The following is a 14,538-nucleotide window of genomic DNA, read 5'->3' as shown; positions in this document are numbered from 1 at the left end:
TATCATGCAAAGAGACATTGCTATCTTCTCTACACCCAAGCTCATTTAAAGTGAACTGAGGCAAAATGGAAAACTGCTTTGTGGTCAGATAAATCAAAATTTGAAACTTTTTATGGTTTCCACAGAAGCCGTCTCCTGCGGACTCCAAAGAGGAGGGACCATCAAGCTTATTATCAGCACACAGTTCCAACGCCTGCATCTCTGATGGTACGGAGTTGGATTAGTGGCTATAACATGGGCAGCTTACGCATCCTGAATGGCACTATCAATGCTGAGCATTATAAAGCGGTTTGAAACAACATGTGCTCCTATCCAGACAATATCTATTTCAGGGAAGACCTTGTATATTTTAGCAAGGCAATATTAAACCCCATACTGTATCCAACACAACAGCACAGCAGAATAAGAGTTTAGGTGATGAACGCCCGCAGTCTAGAAAACATTTGGTGCATTATGAAATGAAAAATCTGGAAAAGAAGACTCAGGACTGTTGAGCAGCTAGAATCCTACATGGGACAAGAATGGGACAGGATTCTTATCCCAGCAAAAGACTGTTGGAAAAATGTGGATGTCACACAATAATGGACATGGACCTGTCCCAAATTTTTTTAAATGTGATGCGTCCATCAATTTCTAAATGACTTAATTTTTTCAAATGAAATTGAAAATGTCTAACTTGCACCTTCTGCTATGTGCTCCATGTTCTGTTGTGAATAAAATATGACTATTAGAGATTTTCATTCTTGTTCTTTTTCATTTTACATAGCACCACAACGTTTTTGGAATTTGAGTTGTAAGTACTGGCTTGTGTTTCTCTGGTTTAGCGTGTCACAGAAAAAAAAATAATTCACTTTATCACTATGTTGAAGAGCTTCATACGGAACAAGTCACACTCGCAACTAGCAGACATGACCGGTGGAGTTTTAATACTTTGTGTTTGAACCTGGGCTGCAGAGTGCTGATAGTTTGTAATAGACTCACTGTCAGCATTTTGTACCATAGCCTAGATACCAAACATCAGTATGTGACCATCCTCATTCCTGATTATGGAGGAGCTGGACTGGCGTCTAGTTGTCACGTCACAACTGATCTTTGCACCCAGTCTCCAGCAGACTCTGCTATCTCTATCTTTGTGAATGCTGATTGGACTGAGCTGTCCAATTAGCTGTAAGGAGGATGGACATCTCAAGCATATTCACAGCAAGCACTGTGAATATACAGAGACGTCTCTCCTATCAGCTGTTTGAGCGCTGGCATTCCCATCAGAGGAGCTAGGACAGAGACAGGAGCCTCCATCCCTGCTGTTGTAGACAAAAATCCCTGTTGTAGACAAAAATGTTTAAAAAAGGCACAGTGAGTATACATTAGAGGCAGCACAAAACAGCAGGAGGGGATGAAGTAGATACAATGAATAAAGCAGCACAAATATACAGAATAAATAGTTGATAGAGTAAAATGTCCATCAGACCATACGTGTAATATGGGGCTGCAAAGTATAATGACAGAGCAAACATGCGCTCTGCTGTGCACTTTTTTCGGGAGTGTACACCCACAGGAGGCGGACACTCAGACGTAGGCTGCTGCATCTGAGAAAAAACACGTTAACCGGGTATCTCCACCTTCAGGGGTAACCAATGGGTTAGGGATAGACTAGGGCCACTCCTAGATTAAGGGACAGTAAAGGGTCTCTCCTCCCCCTCTTTTCTACGGTCACAGCGTGACATTATTGCTCGCCCCATATATACACGTTAATAAGGTTAGAGATCCCATGATGATGGAAGAGAGAAGAGACGGCGATCCAGACTTTTGAGGAAATACTAAACGATGAACCTCCACACCAGTCATTACATCCACCCTTCTCGTCCCTGAAACCTAAAGTAAGAACACTCCTTCCTTCTCACAATACCATAATATTGAGACCTTTGTCAGTATGGTGGAAAATGATCTTAAGAAAATAAAATCTAATAAGAATAAAATAAATAACAGCAGTAAAGCAGAACAGAAGCCCTAACAGGTCTAATATCGATGAATGAATTAACAATTAAAGCTTCTGACAATGGAGGCAATATAGTCCTTATGGATACAACTATATATGGATGGTGAAGAATTTGCTTGGAGATATGAGAATATACACTATAATGAGGGAAAATCCTACTGAGGTTTACCTTAGGGAATTGGAGATCATTCTGAAAAAAGCTCTGAATGATGAACTTATTTCAAAAATTGAATAAAGATTCTGTTCAATACCCAACCTACTATAGCGACATTCTACGCACTACCTAAAGTTCATAAAAATGAAACACCCATACCAGGACGACCAATAGTGTCTGGAAATGACAACTTATCGGAGGGAGCCAGTAGATATCTGGATGAAGTTCTGGCTCCATTTGTACATACTCTGACCTCATTTATTCGCGACACCAAAGATTTTGTGTCTAAATTGAGAGGGATAACAGTTTCAGACACCACTATTTTGGCCAGTCTAGATGTGGAGACCCTAAATAGCAATATTGATCACAAATTGGGGATCGCAGCCACGGCGCACTTTTTGAACACCAAAAGTAGACAGTATGTTACACATAATTCCTTTGTTTGTCACTGCTAAGATTTGTTTTAACACATAATTTTTTCACATTTGATAACATTTTATTTTCTAAAGAAGGGAACTGCAATGGGCACAACATATGCACACACTTTCGCTAATTTATTTTTAGGTTGGTGGGAAGATCAGCACGTATTTAATGAAGATCTAGCCTTTTACACAAGTCACATTTTGTTTTGAGGTAGGTTTATTGATGATATTTTAATTTTATGGGATGGTGACACTAATATTTTTATGGATTTTGCTTATATCTTCAATCATAATCAAATAGGGATGTATTTCACAAGTGAAGTAAACCATAAAAAGATAAATTTTTTGGAACTTACTATCTATATTGATGCCGTAGAGTCCGTACATACAGATATTTACAGAAGCCCACATCCACCAACAATCTCTTTTATTGGAATAGTTGGCATCCACCTGCCCTGAAAGCTGGGATACCAGTGGGCCAGTATCTTCGCGCCAGATGCAATTGCTCCGGTCATACCGCTTTTATTAAAGAACGTAGAAATCTAATTGTAATATTTTCAACAAGCGTTACCCAAAAAGGACATTATACAAAAACTTTAACAGGGCCAAGACCGCTAATAGTGAATCACTTATTAGCACAAATAAAATAACATCTGAGGCTAAAGTAACTAGATGTATCGGAACCTATGACGATCAGGCGAGTGAAGTTTCTAAAATCATGTGACTGTAGAATTTCATGAAAAATCTGGACAACCTTTTTAAAGTAAAATGCATATGTGTAAATACAGGGTGGGAATGGTTGGTGATATCAACTTCCTGTTTGTAACACATTAGTATATGGGAGGGGGGAAACTTTTCCAGATGGGTGGTGACCATGGCGGCCATTTTGAAGTCGGACATTTTGGATCCAACTTTATTTTTTTCAATGGGAAGAGGGTCATGTAACACATCAAACTTATTGAGAATTTCAAAAGAAAAACAATGGTGTGCTTGGTTTTAACGTAACTTTATTCTTTCATGAGTTTTTTACAAATTTATGTGTTCAAATTTGTGTTCAAAGTGCTGCCGATTGTGTTGGATTGTCCACTCTGGACACACTGATAGCAACACCGCAGAAGAAATGCTAGCACAGGCTTCCAGTATCCGTTGTTTCAGATGCTGCACATCTCGTATCTTGATGGTATGGTGTGGTCTATGGGGTACAAAGATAGTGGGGCCATTCTTCATCAATGGAAACCTCAATGCCACTGGATATCTGAAATTGCTACATGATGATGTGTTACCCTCTTTATGCACTGAAGATGGCACGTTCCCTGAGTTTTTCCAACAAAATGGTGCACCACCACATTATGGGTGTCAGGTCCAATCATTCCTACATGAACAGTTTCCTGGAAAGTGGATTGGTCGTCGTGGGCCAGCTGAATGGCCACCAAGGTCTGCCCATCTGACCCACTTAGACTTTTATCTTTCGGGTCATCTGAAGGCAATTGTCTATGCTGTGAAGATACGAGATGTGCAGCATCTGAAACAACGGATACTGGAAGCCTGTGCTAGCATTTCTTCTGCGGTGTTGCTATCAGTGTTTCAAGAGTGGGAGAAAAGGGTTGCATTGACAATCCAACACAATGGGCAGCACTTTGAACACATTTTATAAGTCATCATAAACTTGTAAAAACTCATGAAAGAGTAAAGTTACATTAAAACCAAGCACACCATTGTTTTTCTTATGAAATTCTCAATAAGTTTGATTTGTCACATGACCCTCTTCCCATTGAAAAAAAATAAAGTTGGATCCAAAATGGCTGACTTCAAAATGGCCGCCATGGTCACCACCCATCTGGAAAAGTTTTCCCCCTCCCATATACTAATGTGCCACAAACAGGAAGTTGATATCACCAACCATTCCCATTTAATTTAGGTGTATCCATATAAATGGCCCACCCTGTATATATACAGTATTGATCACATCACCAATTTTCTAAGTAAATATAATTCTAAAGTAGCTCTTGACATGAGCATTCTCACCAGCTGTCAGTAACAACCCAACCAATCCACAAAAATAAATCAAACCATAAATGTCCATAAATTAAAGGGGTTTTCCCAAGAACAAAAGTTAATTTTAATTAATAGATCTTGAAATGATAATAAGCTTCACAATTGGATGTGTTTAACAAAAATGTTCCTGTGCTGAGATAATCTTATAAATGTTCCCCTGTGTAATGTCTGTCTGAACGTGCTGGCACATGGTCTGATCATACCACATCTCCTGGGCAGGGGGTAAAAGGAAAAGAGTATACAGACATTAGAGCAGGGAATCGCAGCTGATTCTTTCTTTGAAGTAAAACATTGTATAAAAACAGGCAGTGAAGTGTTTTACCTCACAAAAAGATTCAGCTGTGATCCCCTGCTGTGATGTCTGTATTGTCTTTTGCTTCCTCCCCCGCCCAGGAGATGTGGTATGATCAGACCTTGTCCCTGTACGGTCAGACACAGCCATTACACAGTACACAGCAGGGGCACATTTATAAGATTATCTCAGCACAAGGACATTTATTTAAACACATCCAATTGTGGAAGTTATTCTTATTCCAAGATCTATTGATTAAAATTAAACTTTCGTTCATGGGAAAAAGCCTTTAACCTATATGAAGTAATAAGAACTGACACGGAATCAAACATATTTACTTAGAAAATTGGAAGATTGATGACGTGTTTAATACTTATTTCACCAGCTGTGTATATGTATGTGTATGTATATATATATATATATATATATATATATATATATATATATATGTGTATCTATATTCTCTTACAGCTAATTATTATTTTTTATTGAAATTTATAGAAAAGAAAATATGATACATACATTTCTTCCTAGGCAAAACTTCAACAACTTTCCAGACTTTTTGCATTCCAACTTTATTCCAAGCAGTGACAGTTAAATTATAAGATGCTGCACTGGAAAATGTGACATTTATCTCTGGTCCTGGAGAAAATAAGAAAAGATATGGTCTTTGAATTCTGAAGTAAATGAACAAAATAATTTACGGTATATGATTGAGATGTGGAAACTTACCTATTTTATTGTAGGCTGTTCGATCACCTATATTCCACAAGTATGTCATGTTTGTGCCCCTACTGAAGGTAGCTCTGAATAATATGATATCATCTTTATATACACTACTGGAATTTGTCACAATGGACAAACCTTCTGGAGGAGCCTGTACACAGTATGCACCAATCTCTTCTGTGGCAGTAAATAGCTCATTATATGCCAAAACTTTAATAAAGTAGTCACCAGCTAAAAAATAGATGGTAAGAATATATTACACACTAGGCTTTTCAAAGTAGCTTCCGGTAGATTAAAATTACCCAATTAAATATAACATAATTCCTAGTGGGGATTACAAAAGTAGTCCATAATATCATTCTTTAGTAAAATGAGGAATTTTCTCCCCTATGTGGTACAAATAGTATCATTATGCCAATCAATTATCGCCCACTACTACTTCTGAATAAGCCTCTTCACATTTTCAGTAGATCTTGCTATAATAGGGGAGGTCTAAAGACTAGTCTCAAAATGATTTGTTTTGTATTTACGCCCACTAGCAGTTTCACCAACAAGACTTTATATCATCAGAATACCCATTCACTATAGAGCTGACTCTCTCGGTCACATGCATTTAGTATTCTTATCGACGCTGACATTACCTTTACTGTATCTGTGAAATGCAGATGCACCAAATCCAGTAATCTGTACACTCCCATTAACAGGCACACTGGGGGTTCCATCACCAAAATCAAATATGAAATTGGCCTCAACATCAGTAAGTGCCTTAAACTGTATAAGTTCAGTTGAGTAAGACCCGTCCGCATTCTTTACTATATCAGAATGATCAATTCCAGTTGCAATAAGGAGTGTAACATTGTCTATAGCGTCTAAGACTGTAATACGTTTTACACGAGACTGGATCTGCGGGTTACTATATTTTGATGCAATAATGTAATACATCCCAGAAACATTTGTAATTACATTTAGAGAACTGAAAAACAAAGCAAAACATGGTTAAATAAATATACATGAATATTAATTCAAAATTAATTACATGCAAATATCAAGAGTCAATATTTTTAATGTTTTTTATTGCAGTAATAATAATTCTAAAACATTCTAAATGCAGAACAATAACAAGTGACAAAAAAGCTTAGACTGGCTCTGACACCAGATTTCAGAACATAAACTATACACATTGATAGCTTTCTTAGACTTGATGAGGCTGATGTATTTACTTTGAAAATCCATGTCAAAATGACTGTTTCATCCTGCTGTTAGGATAAGTATTTTATGAGTCTAGCTATAAAGTGAAATAGCCCATGAGACTAAATATATTTAATCTCCATCCACCCAGTCAGTCTCTCTGTCAGAAGCATCAGCTTGTAGTCATCAGTGTGAGATCTCAGCAGCAATAGAGACACTGAGGAGAAATCAGGCTAGGTGTGTACAGAGTAAAACTTTCATATAGGATTATCCAGCCATACATGAATTCTCAAGGTAAATACACCCGCTTTATCAAATTTAAGACATTTTTTTCAGTAATTTAAGAAGCTGGTATTGTGAAATCTGGTGACAGAACCACTTAAAGGAATTTTTTTTATTTAAACCATTTGTCGTTATTCTGCTGCCTTGCTGTCCAAACTGTGCAATGCATAAAGTTGACGATACACATTTAATACATGTAGCCTGAAACAACTACGTTCAGTGAGATTAGCAAACTGTCTCAGGTGTTTATAAAAACTGCACTGGAAAATGTTGGGGAAAAGGGATCGAACATGTAGGATTTCAATATGTCAGCACTACTGTTCCCATGGGGGATTTGGCTGCAGCTTATTGTTCTTCCACTTAATAAGTGGAACAAATACCGTAGATGATGCCCGACACATCATGTCCATGATAAAATCATGATGGAATATAGGTAAATATTTGCAATGTCCTCAATACATTACATACTAGAATACCATCCAACCTCCTGTTTAATTGTAGGCCAGTGCTTTCTTTACAATTTACTCGGATTCCAGTGATATGTCACTTACTGGGCTACTTAGTGTAGTTTTTATAAAATCATTCTTTTATCAACAGGAGATTATCTCCAGAGGACTAGTAAAAAAATTTTGACAGGTCATTCAAGCCCACCCCACCACTGACTGGCGGCTTTCTGCCTAAGCACAGTGTACACAGAAAGCGGCTAATCAGTGGTGTGGGCGCAGCTATACAGAGTTAGCATTCAGAGAACTAGTAGATTTGCAGCAGATAAAACAGTTTTTAATCAAAATTGCAATAACCAGCAAAGTAAGTGATCAGGGTCTCTGCCCCTACAGCATGCTGCTCTCAGGTGACAAAAACCTTGTCACAGATTCCCTTTAATGTAGTTAATTTTCATGCAGTGCAAATTATTATACATTCTTTTTAGAAATAAAAAGAACATGAAATTAAAAAATAAAAAGTTAAAGGAGTTGTTGGGTCTCAGAAGAAAAGTCTGCAGTAACTTTATTATTGCCTAATGGTGACAGTGTGCGATTCTCCTGTATTTCCTGTGGCGGTGAGCGGTCACGTGACTACATGTATGTGATTTGCATACTTTCAGTCGTGTGCAAATTAGTCTCGCCCGGTTTCTCTCAGTAGAAGAGAATTAGGCCACGGCCCCATTATCAGTATTTGGTCAGTATTTGGTCAGTATTTTTTCTCAGGAGTGGAAGACAAATCCAGGCGTGGGTGATAAATGCAGAATTGGTGACTTGTTTCTGTTATACCTTTTCTCTGATTGTTCCACTCCTGGTTTTGGCTCCCACTCCTAAGAAAAAATACTGACCGAATACTGATAGTGGGGCCGTGGCCTAAGGAGTCTAGTCGGCTGCCCTCCTGTACTGGGAACACAGGGGAATTGTGACAGTGTGCATATTGAATAGTCTGTTGTCACACTGACTGCGGACTTTTTCCTCTGTGAGCAGACAACCACTTTAAAATTGATGGCATTTATCTAAATGTTGCCATGGGTACATATAATACTGTACATTTGTCACTATTTTACATATTCGTGGGCACTTTTTTAGTGTATTTATGACCTTACCTTCTGAGAAGAGAATGGTTACTGAATGGACTATAGACGGTCCATAAATATGAAACGACTGAACCAGACGTCTGAGATAAAGTAGCGCTGATGAAGTCACCTACTTTTATTATAGGTGGTGTAAGTAATGTAACCTCAATAGCTTCTTCTACTATAGCTACTGCCATCTTCCTTGCTGTGCTGACTAAATTTGAAACTTCCACTGAAACATTGTAGCGAGCAACACGACTATATCTATGGAGGTGTGTAAAAACAGAGCAGAAATATTTCTCACGCAAACAGCCCTTGGCGAATTCTTGTGATTGGATTTGGTTGCTTCTACTGTCTCCATAATTCATCAACACTGCATACTGTTGGTAGGGCTTCACAATAACAATGAATTTGGTAAAATGGCCTACAGTTGTTTCCTGCGTAATCAATTTAACATCAGATATGGGATACTGGACAATAGTTTTCATGCTTGCGGAAAGGCGTCCTGCTTGGTTTTCAACTTCAATATTAATAGTCAAATAACAAGGAGCTTCAATATCTAAATTAAACTGAAATAAAAATATATAAATATTAACAATTTTAAATTAGTTATACATGAGTGAAATATCAGCTTTGATTTCATGGGTTCTCTCTCTTTTCCTTCTGAAAAGTATCAAGAAAATGCTTAAATTCTAAAATGTATACATTAAACAAAAAAGTTAACAAATAACAAAAAACACAACATTTAGGTCCAGAAATATTTGGACAGTGACACAAGTTTTGGCATTTAAACTATTTATACAACTGTATCTTGAACATGTTTTGGTAATCAATATGGGCTAAAAGTGCAGACTCTCAGCTTTAATTTGAGGGTATTCACATCTTAATTGAAGTAATGTTTTAGGAATTACAGCTGTTTAATAAGTAGCTGCCTGTTTTTCAAGGAATCCAAAAGGTAATTGGCAATTATCTCAAAAGTTATTTAATGGGCTGCATGGGCTATTCCCTTGTTAATCCATCATCAATTAAGCTGGTAAAAGGTCTGGAGGCTATTCCAGGTGTGGCATTTGTATTTGGAAGCTGTTGCTGTGAACTCACAATATGTGGTCAATGGAAGTGAAACAGACCATCATTAGGCTGAAAAAAAAGAAAAAATCCATCAGACCGATAGGAGAAATGTTAGTTGTGGCCCAATCAACAGTTTGGTACATTCTGCACAAAAAATAAGAGCGCACTGGTGAGCTTGTAAGCTCAAAAAGGCCTGGACATCCACGGAAGACAATAATGGTGGATGATCAGAGAATCCTTCCTATGGTGAAGAAAAACACCTTCACAACATCCACTCTAGTGAAGAAAACTCTCCAGGAAGTAGATGTTTTAATATCTAAGTTTACCATAAAGAGAAGACTTCATGAGAGCAAATACGGAGGGTTCACCACAAGGAGCAAACCAGTAATCAGTCTTAAAAATAGAAAGGCCAGATTAGTCTTTAACCCCTTAATAACATCTGACGTACTAATACGCGTCTGTGCCCTGGGACTTAAGAGCCAGACCCGTATTAGTACGTCATCGCGATCGCGCGCGCACACAGGCTGTGCGGGTGCGATCGCCGCCGGGTGTCAGCTGAATGTCACAGCTGACACCCGGTCCTGCACCGCTCCCAGCACATTAACCCCTGCGATGCTGCGATCGCAGCCGATCGCAGCATTGCGGGGGCAAGGGGAGGTGATCGCAGATACTCACCTCCTCTTCCGGCTTCCAGCGCTGTCAGCAAAGGCTTCCCGGGTGTTGCCATGACGACCCGATGTCGTCATGACAACATCCGGGTCACCAGACAGCAGGAAGATTGTTTGGACATGCGCAGTGCATCTCCAAACAATCTTCTCACTGTGCAGCGCTGATAGCCTGTAAGACACAGGGATGGTGCTGCATTCCTGTGCCATGCAGGCGATCAGAGAAAAAAAAGTGAAAGTCCCATAGTGGGACAAAGTAATAAAGTATAAAAACTGTCAGTAAGTGAAAAAAAAAAAAAAAAAAATTGCAAAAATATAAAAAATAAATAAATAAAATAATCCACCAAAAATAAAAATATAATGTACCCATCGATAAATATTATTCTAAAAAAAAACAAAAAAAAACAATAAAAGTACACATATTTGGTATCGCCGCGTCCGGAACAACCTGACCTATAAAACTGTCCCACTAGTTAACCCCTTCAGTGAACACGGTAAAAAAAAAAAAAAAAAAACGAAGCAAAAAACAATGTTTTATCAATATACCGCCAAATAAAAAATGGAATAACACACGATCAAAAAGACGAATATAAATAAAAATGGTACTGCTGAAAACGTCATCTCGTCCCGCAAAAAACAAGCTGACACACAGCTCCATCAGCCGAAAAATAAAAAAGTTATAGCTCTCAGAATAAAGCTATGCTAAAAAATATTTTTTTCTATAAAATTGCTTTTATTATGTAAAAGTGCAAAACATAGAAAAACGATATAAATGTGGTACCGCTGTAAACGTACTGACCCGAAGAATAAAGCTGCCTTATCACTTTTACCACACGCGGAACAGAATAAAAAAAAAGGCGTTTATTCCACCTCCCAAAAATCGGAATAGAAAGCGATCAAAAAATGTCACGTGCCTGAAAATGGCACCAATAACAACGTCAACTCATCCCGCAAAAAACGAGCCGTCACATGACTGTCTGCCAAAATCTGGAAAAATTATAGCTCTCAAAATATGGCGATGCAAAAACTAGATTTTACAAAAAATGCGTCTTTTTGTGTGTGACAGCTGTCAGTCATAAAAACCCCATATGATTCTGGTATTGCTGTAATCACACCGACCCGAAGAATAAAGTCGTCTAATCACTTATACCGCACGAGGAACGGCGCCAAAAATAAACTCTTGGGTTAGGATTGGGCTAGGGTTAGGGCTGGATTTGGGGTTAGGGTTGTGCTAGGGTTAGGGTTGTGCTAGGGTTAGGGTTGTGCTACGGTTAGGGTTGTGCTACGGTTAGGGCTGGGGTTGGGGTTAGGGTTGGGGTTAGGGTTGTGATGGGGTTTGGATTTTTTTCAAAAGTAAGAAAAAAGATGACGATATGGTGACTAGTGTTGAGCGCAAGTGCTCGCTACTTGAGTTTGCATCGGGTGCTCTGGTATGCATTGAGTATCGTGGGTATTTGAGTGACATGCTCGAGTCTCTGCCCCATATGCTTCGCGGCCAAAAAAACTTTACGGGGATTGCCTGCCATGCACGAGCGATCCACGCATGTTTTTTTTTGGGTGTCTAATAACCGTGAAACATGCGGAGCAGGGACTCGAGCATGTCACTCGAGCACACGCTGTACATGGTGCATACCTGAGTACCCGATGCAAACTCAAGTAGCGAGCACTTGCGCTCAAGACTAATGACAACTTATTCAATATGATGACCTAATGTAAACAAATTCTGTGTCGTACCTCTGGGTTCAAAATGTTCACTATACACCTTAATAAAATCCTTGAGGGGTATAGCTTCCAAAATGGGGTCACTTGTGGGGGAGCTCCACTGTTTAGGCACATCACGGGCTCTCCAAACGCGACATGGTGTCCGCTAACAAATTGAATGGAAAATCGGCTCAAATTGTTAGCGGACATCATATTGCGTTTGGAGAGCCCCTGTGTGCCCAAACATTGGAGCTCCCCCACAAGTGACCCCATTTTGGAAACTAGACCCCCAAAGGCACCTATCTAGATGCATAGTGAGCACTTGGAACCCCCAGGTGTTTCACAAATTGATTCATAAATATGAAAAAGTTTTTTTTTTTCACTTTTTCATTTTTACGAATCAATTTGTGAAGCACCTGGGGGTTCCAAGTGCTCACTATGCATCTAGATAGGTGCCTTTGGGGTTCTAGTTTCCAAAATGGGGTCACTTGTGGGGGAGCTCCAAAGTTTGGGCACACAGGGGCTCTCCAAACGCAACTTGGTGTCCGCTAACAATTTGAGCAGATTTTCCATTCAATTTGTTAGCGGATACCATGTTGCATTTGGAGAGTCCCTGTGTGCCCAAACATTGGAGCTCTCCCACAAGTGACCCCATTTTGGAAACTAGACCCCCCAAGGCACCTATCTAGATGCATAGTGAGCACTTGGAACCCCCAGGTGCTTCACAAATTGATTCATAAAAATGAAAAAGTGATTTTTTTTTCACTTTTTCATTTTTACGAATCAATTTGTGAAGCACCTGGGGGGTCCAAGTGCTTACTATGCATCTAGATAGGTGCCTTGGGGGGTCTAGTTTCCAAAATGGGGTCACTTGTGGGGGAGCTCCAATGTTTGGGCACACAGGGGCTCTCCAAACACAACATGGCATCCGCTAATTATTCAAGCAAATTTTACAATCAAAAAGTGAAATGGCGCTTCTTCCCTTCCGAGCCCTGCCGTGCGCCCAAACAGTGTTTTTTCCCCACATATTGGGTATCTGCGTGCCCAGGGGAAATTGCACAACAAATTTTGGGGTCCATTTTTTCTTGTTACCTCTGTGAAAATAAAAAAAATTGGGTCTAAAGTAACATTTTTGTGAAAAAAGTTAAATGTTCATTTTTTTCTTCCACATTCAAAAAATTCCTGTGAAGCACCTGAAGGGTTAATAAAGTTCTTGAATGTGGTTTTGAGCACCTTGAGGGGTGCAGTTTTTAGAATGGTGTCACTTTTGGGTATTTTCTGTCATAAAGACCTCTCAAAGTGACTTCAAATGTGATGTGGTCCCTAAAAAAATGGTTTTGTAAATTTTGTTGGAAAAATGAGAAATCGCTGGTCAACTTTTAACCCTTATAGCTCCCTAACAAAAAAAAATTTTGGTTCCAAAATTGTGCTGATGTAAAGTAGACATGTGGGAAATGTTATTTATTAACTCTTTTGTGTGACATATCTCTCTGATTTAAGGGCATAAAAATTCAAATTTTGAAAATTGCTAAATTTTCAAAATTTTCGCCAAATTTCCATTTTTTTCACAAATAAACGCAAGTGATATCGAAGAAATTTTACCACAATCATGAAGTACAATATGTCACGAAAAAACAGTCTCAGAATCAGGGGGATCCGTTGAAGCGTTCCAGAGTAATTACCTCATAAATTGACAGTGGTCAGAATTGTAAAAATTGGCCTGGTCATTAACGTGCAAACCACCCTCGGGGCTTAAGGGGTTAACAAAAAAGCCAGCTCAGTTTTGGAAAACCATTATTTGGACAGACAAAACTAAGATCAAACTGTACCAAAATGATGGGAACACGAAAGTATAAAGAAGATATGTAACGGCTCATGATCCAAAGCACGCCACATCTTCTGTAAAACATGGTGTGGGCAGCGTCATGGCATGGGCATGCATGGCTTCTAATGGCATGGGGTCACTAGTGTTTAGTGATGATGTGACTGAAGACTGAAGCAGCCGGATGAATTCTGAAATGTACAGGTCTATAAGCTCTGCTCAGATTCATCCAAATGCAGCAAAGTTGGTTGGTCAGCGCTTCACAATGCAGATGGACAATGACCCAAAACATACTGCGAAAGCAATCCAGGAGTTTTTTTAAAGGCAAAGAAGTGAAATATTCTGCAAAGGCAGTGTCAATAACCAGATCTGAAACCCATCAAGCAGGCATTTCACATGCTTAAGACAAAATTTAACTCCTTAATGACTGGGCCATTTTCCGTTTTTGCGTTTTCGTTTTTTGCTTCGCTTCTTCCCAGAGCCATAACAGTTTTATTTTTTGATCAATAAGGCCGTGTGAGGGCTTATTTTTTGCAGGACAAGTTGTACTTTTGAACGGCATCACTGGTTTTACCATATCGTGTACTGGAAAATAGGAAAAGAATCCAAGTG

At 39.0% G+C, this 14,538-nt stretch overlaps 1 protein-coding gene across 1 annotated transcript in view; it reads right to left on the bottom strand.

The window, feature by feature from the left end:
* PKD1L1 (polycystin 1 like 1, transient receptor potential channel interacting) overlaps positions 1–14,538 on the bottom strand; it is an 808,959-nt gene that overhangs the window by 625,015 nt on the left and 169,406 nt on the right. Inside the window, exons 13-16 of the mRNA XM_073676922.1 lie at positions 8,701–9,239; positions 6,287–6,618; positions 5,652–5,876; positions 5,442–5,561 (exon numbers count right to left, since the gene is read on the bottom strand). Of these exons, the coding sequence (XP_073533023.1) occupies positions 5,442–5,561; positions 5,652–5,876; positions 6,287–6,618; positions 8,701–9,239 (1,216 nt within the window). The remainder of the gene's footprint in view (positions 1–5,441; positions 5,562–5,651; positions 5,877–6,286; positions 6,619–8,700; positions 9,240–14,538) is intronic.

The sequence above is a fragment of the Phyllobates terribilis genome, unplaced genomic scaffold (assembly GCF_046119375.1).
Source record: "Phyllobates terribilis strain yellow unplaced genomic scaffold, ASM4611937v1 Scaffold_4__5_contigs__length_816908805, whole genome shotgun sequence".
NCBI classification, from domain to species: Eukaryota; Metazoa; Chordata; class Amphibia; order Anura; family Dendrobatidae; genus Phyllobates; species Phyllobates terribilis.
The sequence above is the reverse complement of the archived record's forward strand: the minus strand, read 5'-3'. Positions and strand labels throughout refer to the sequence as shown.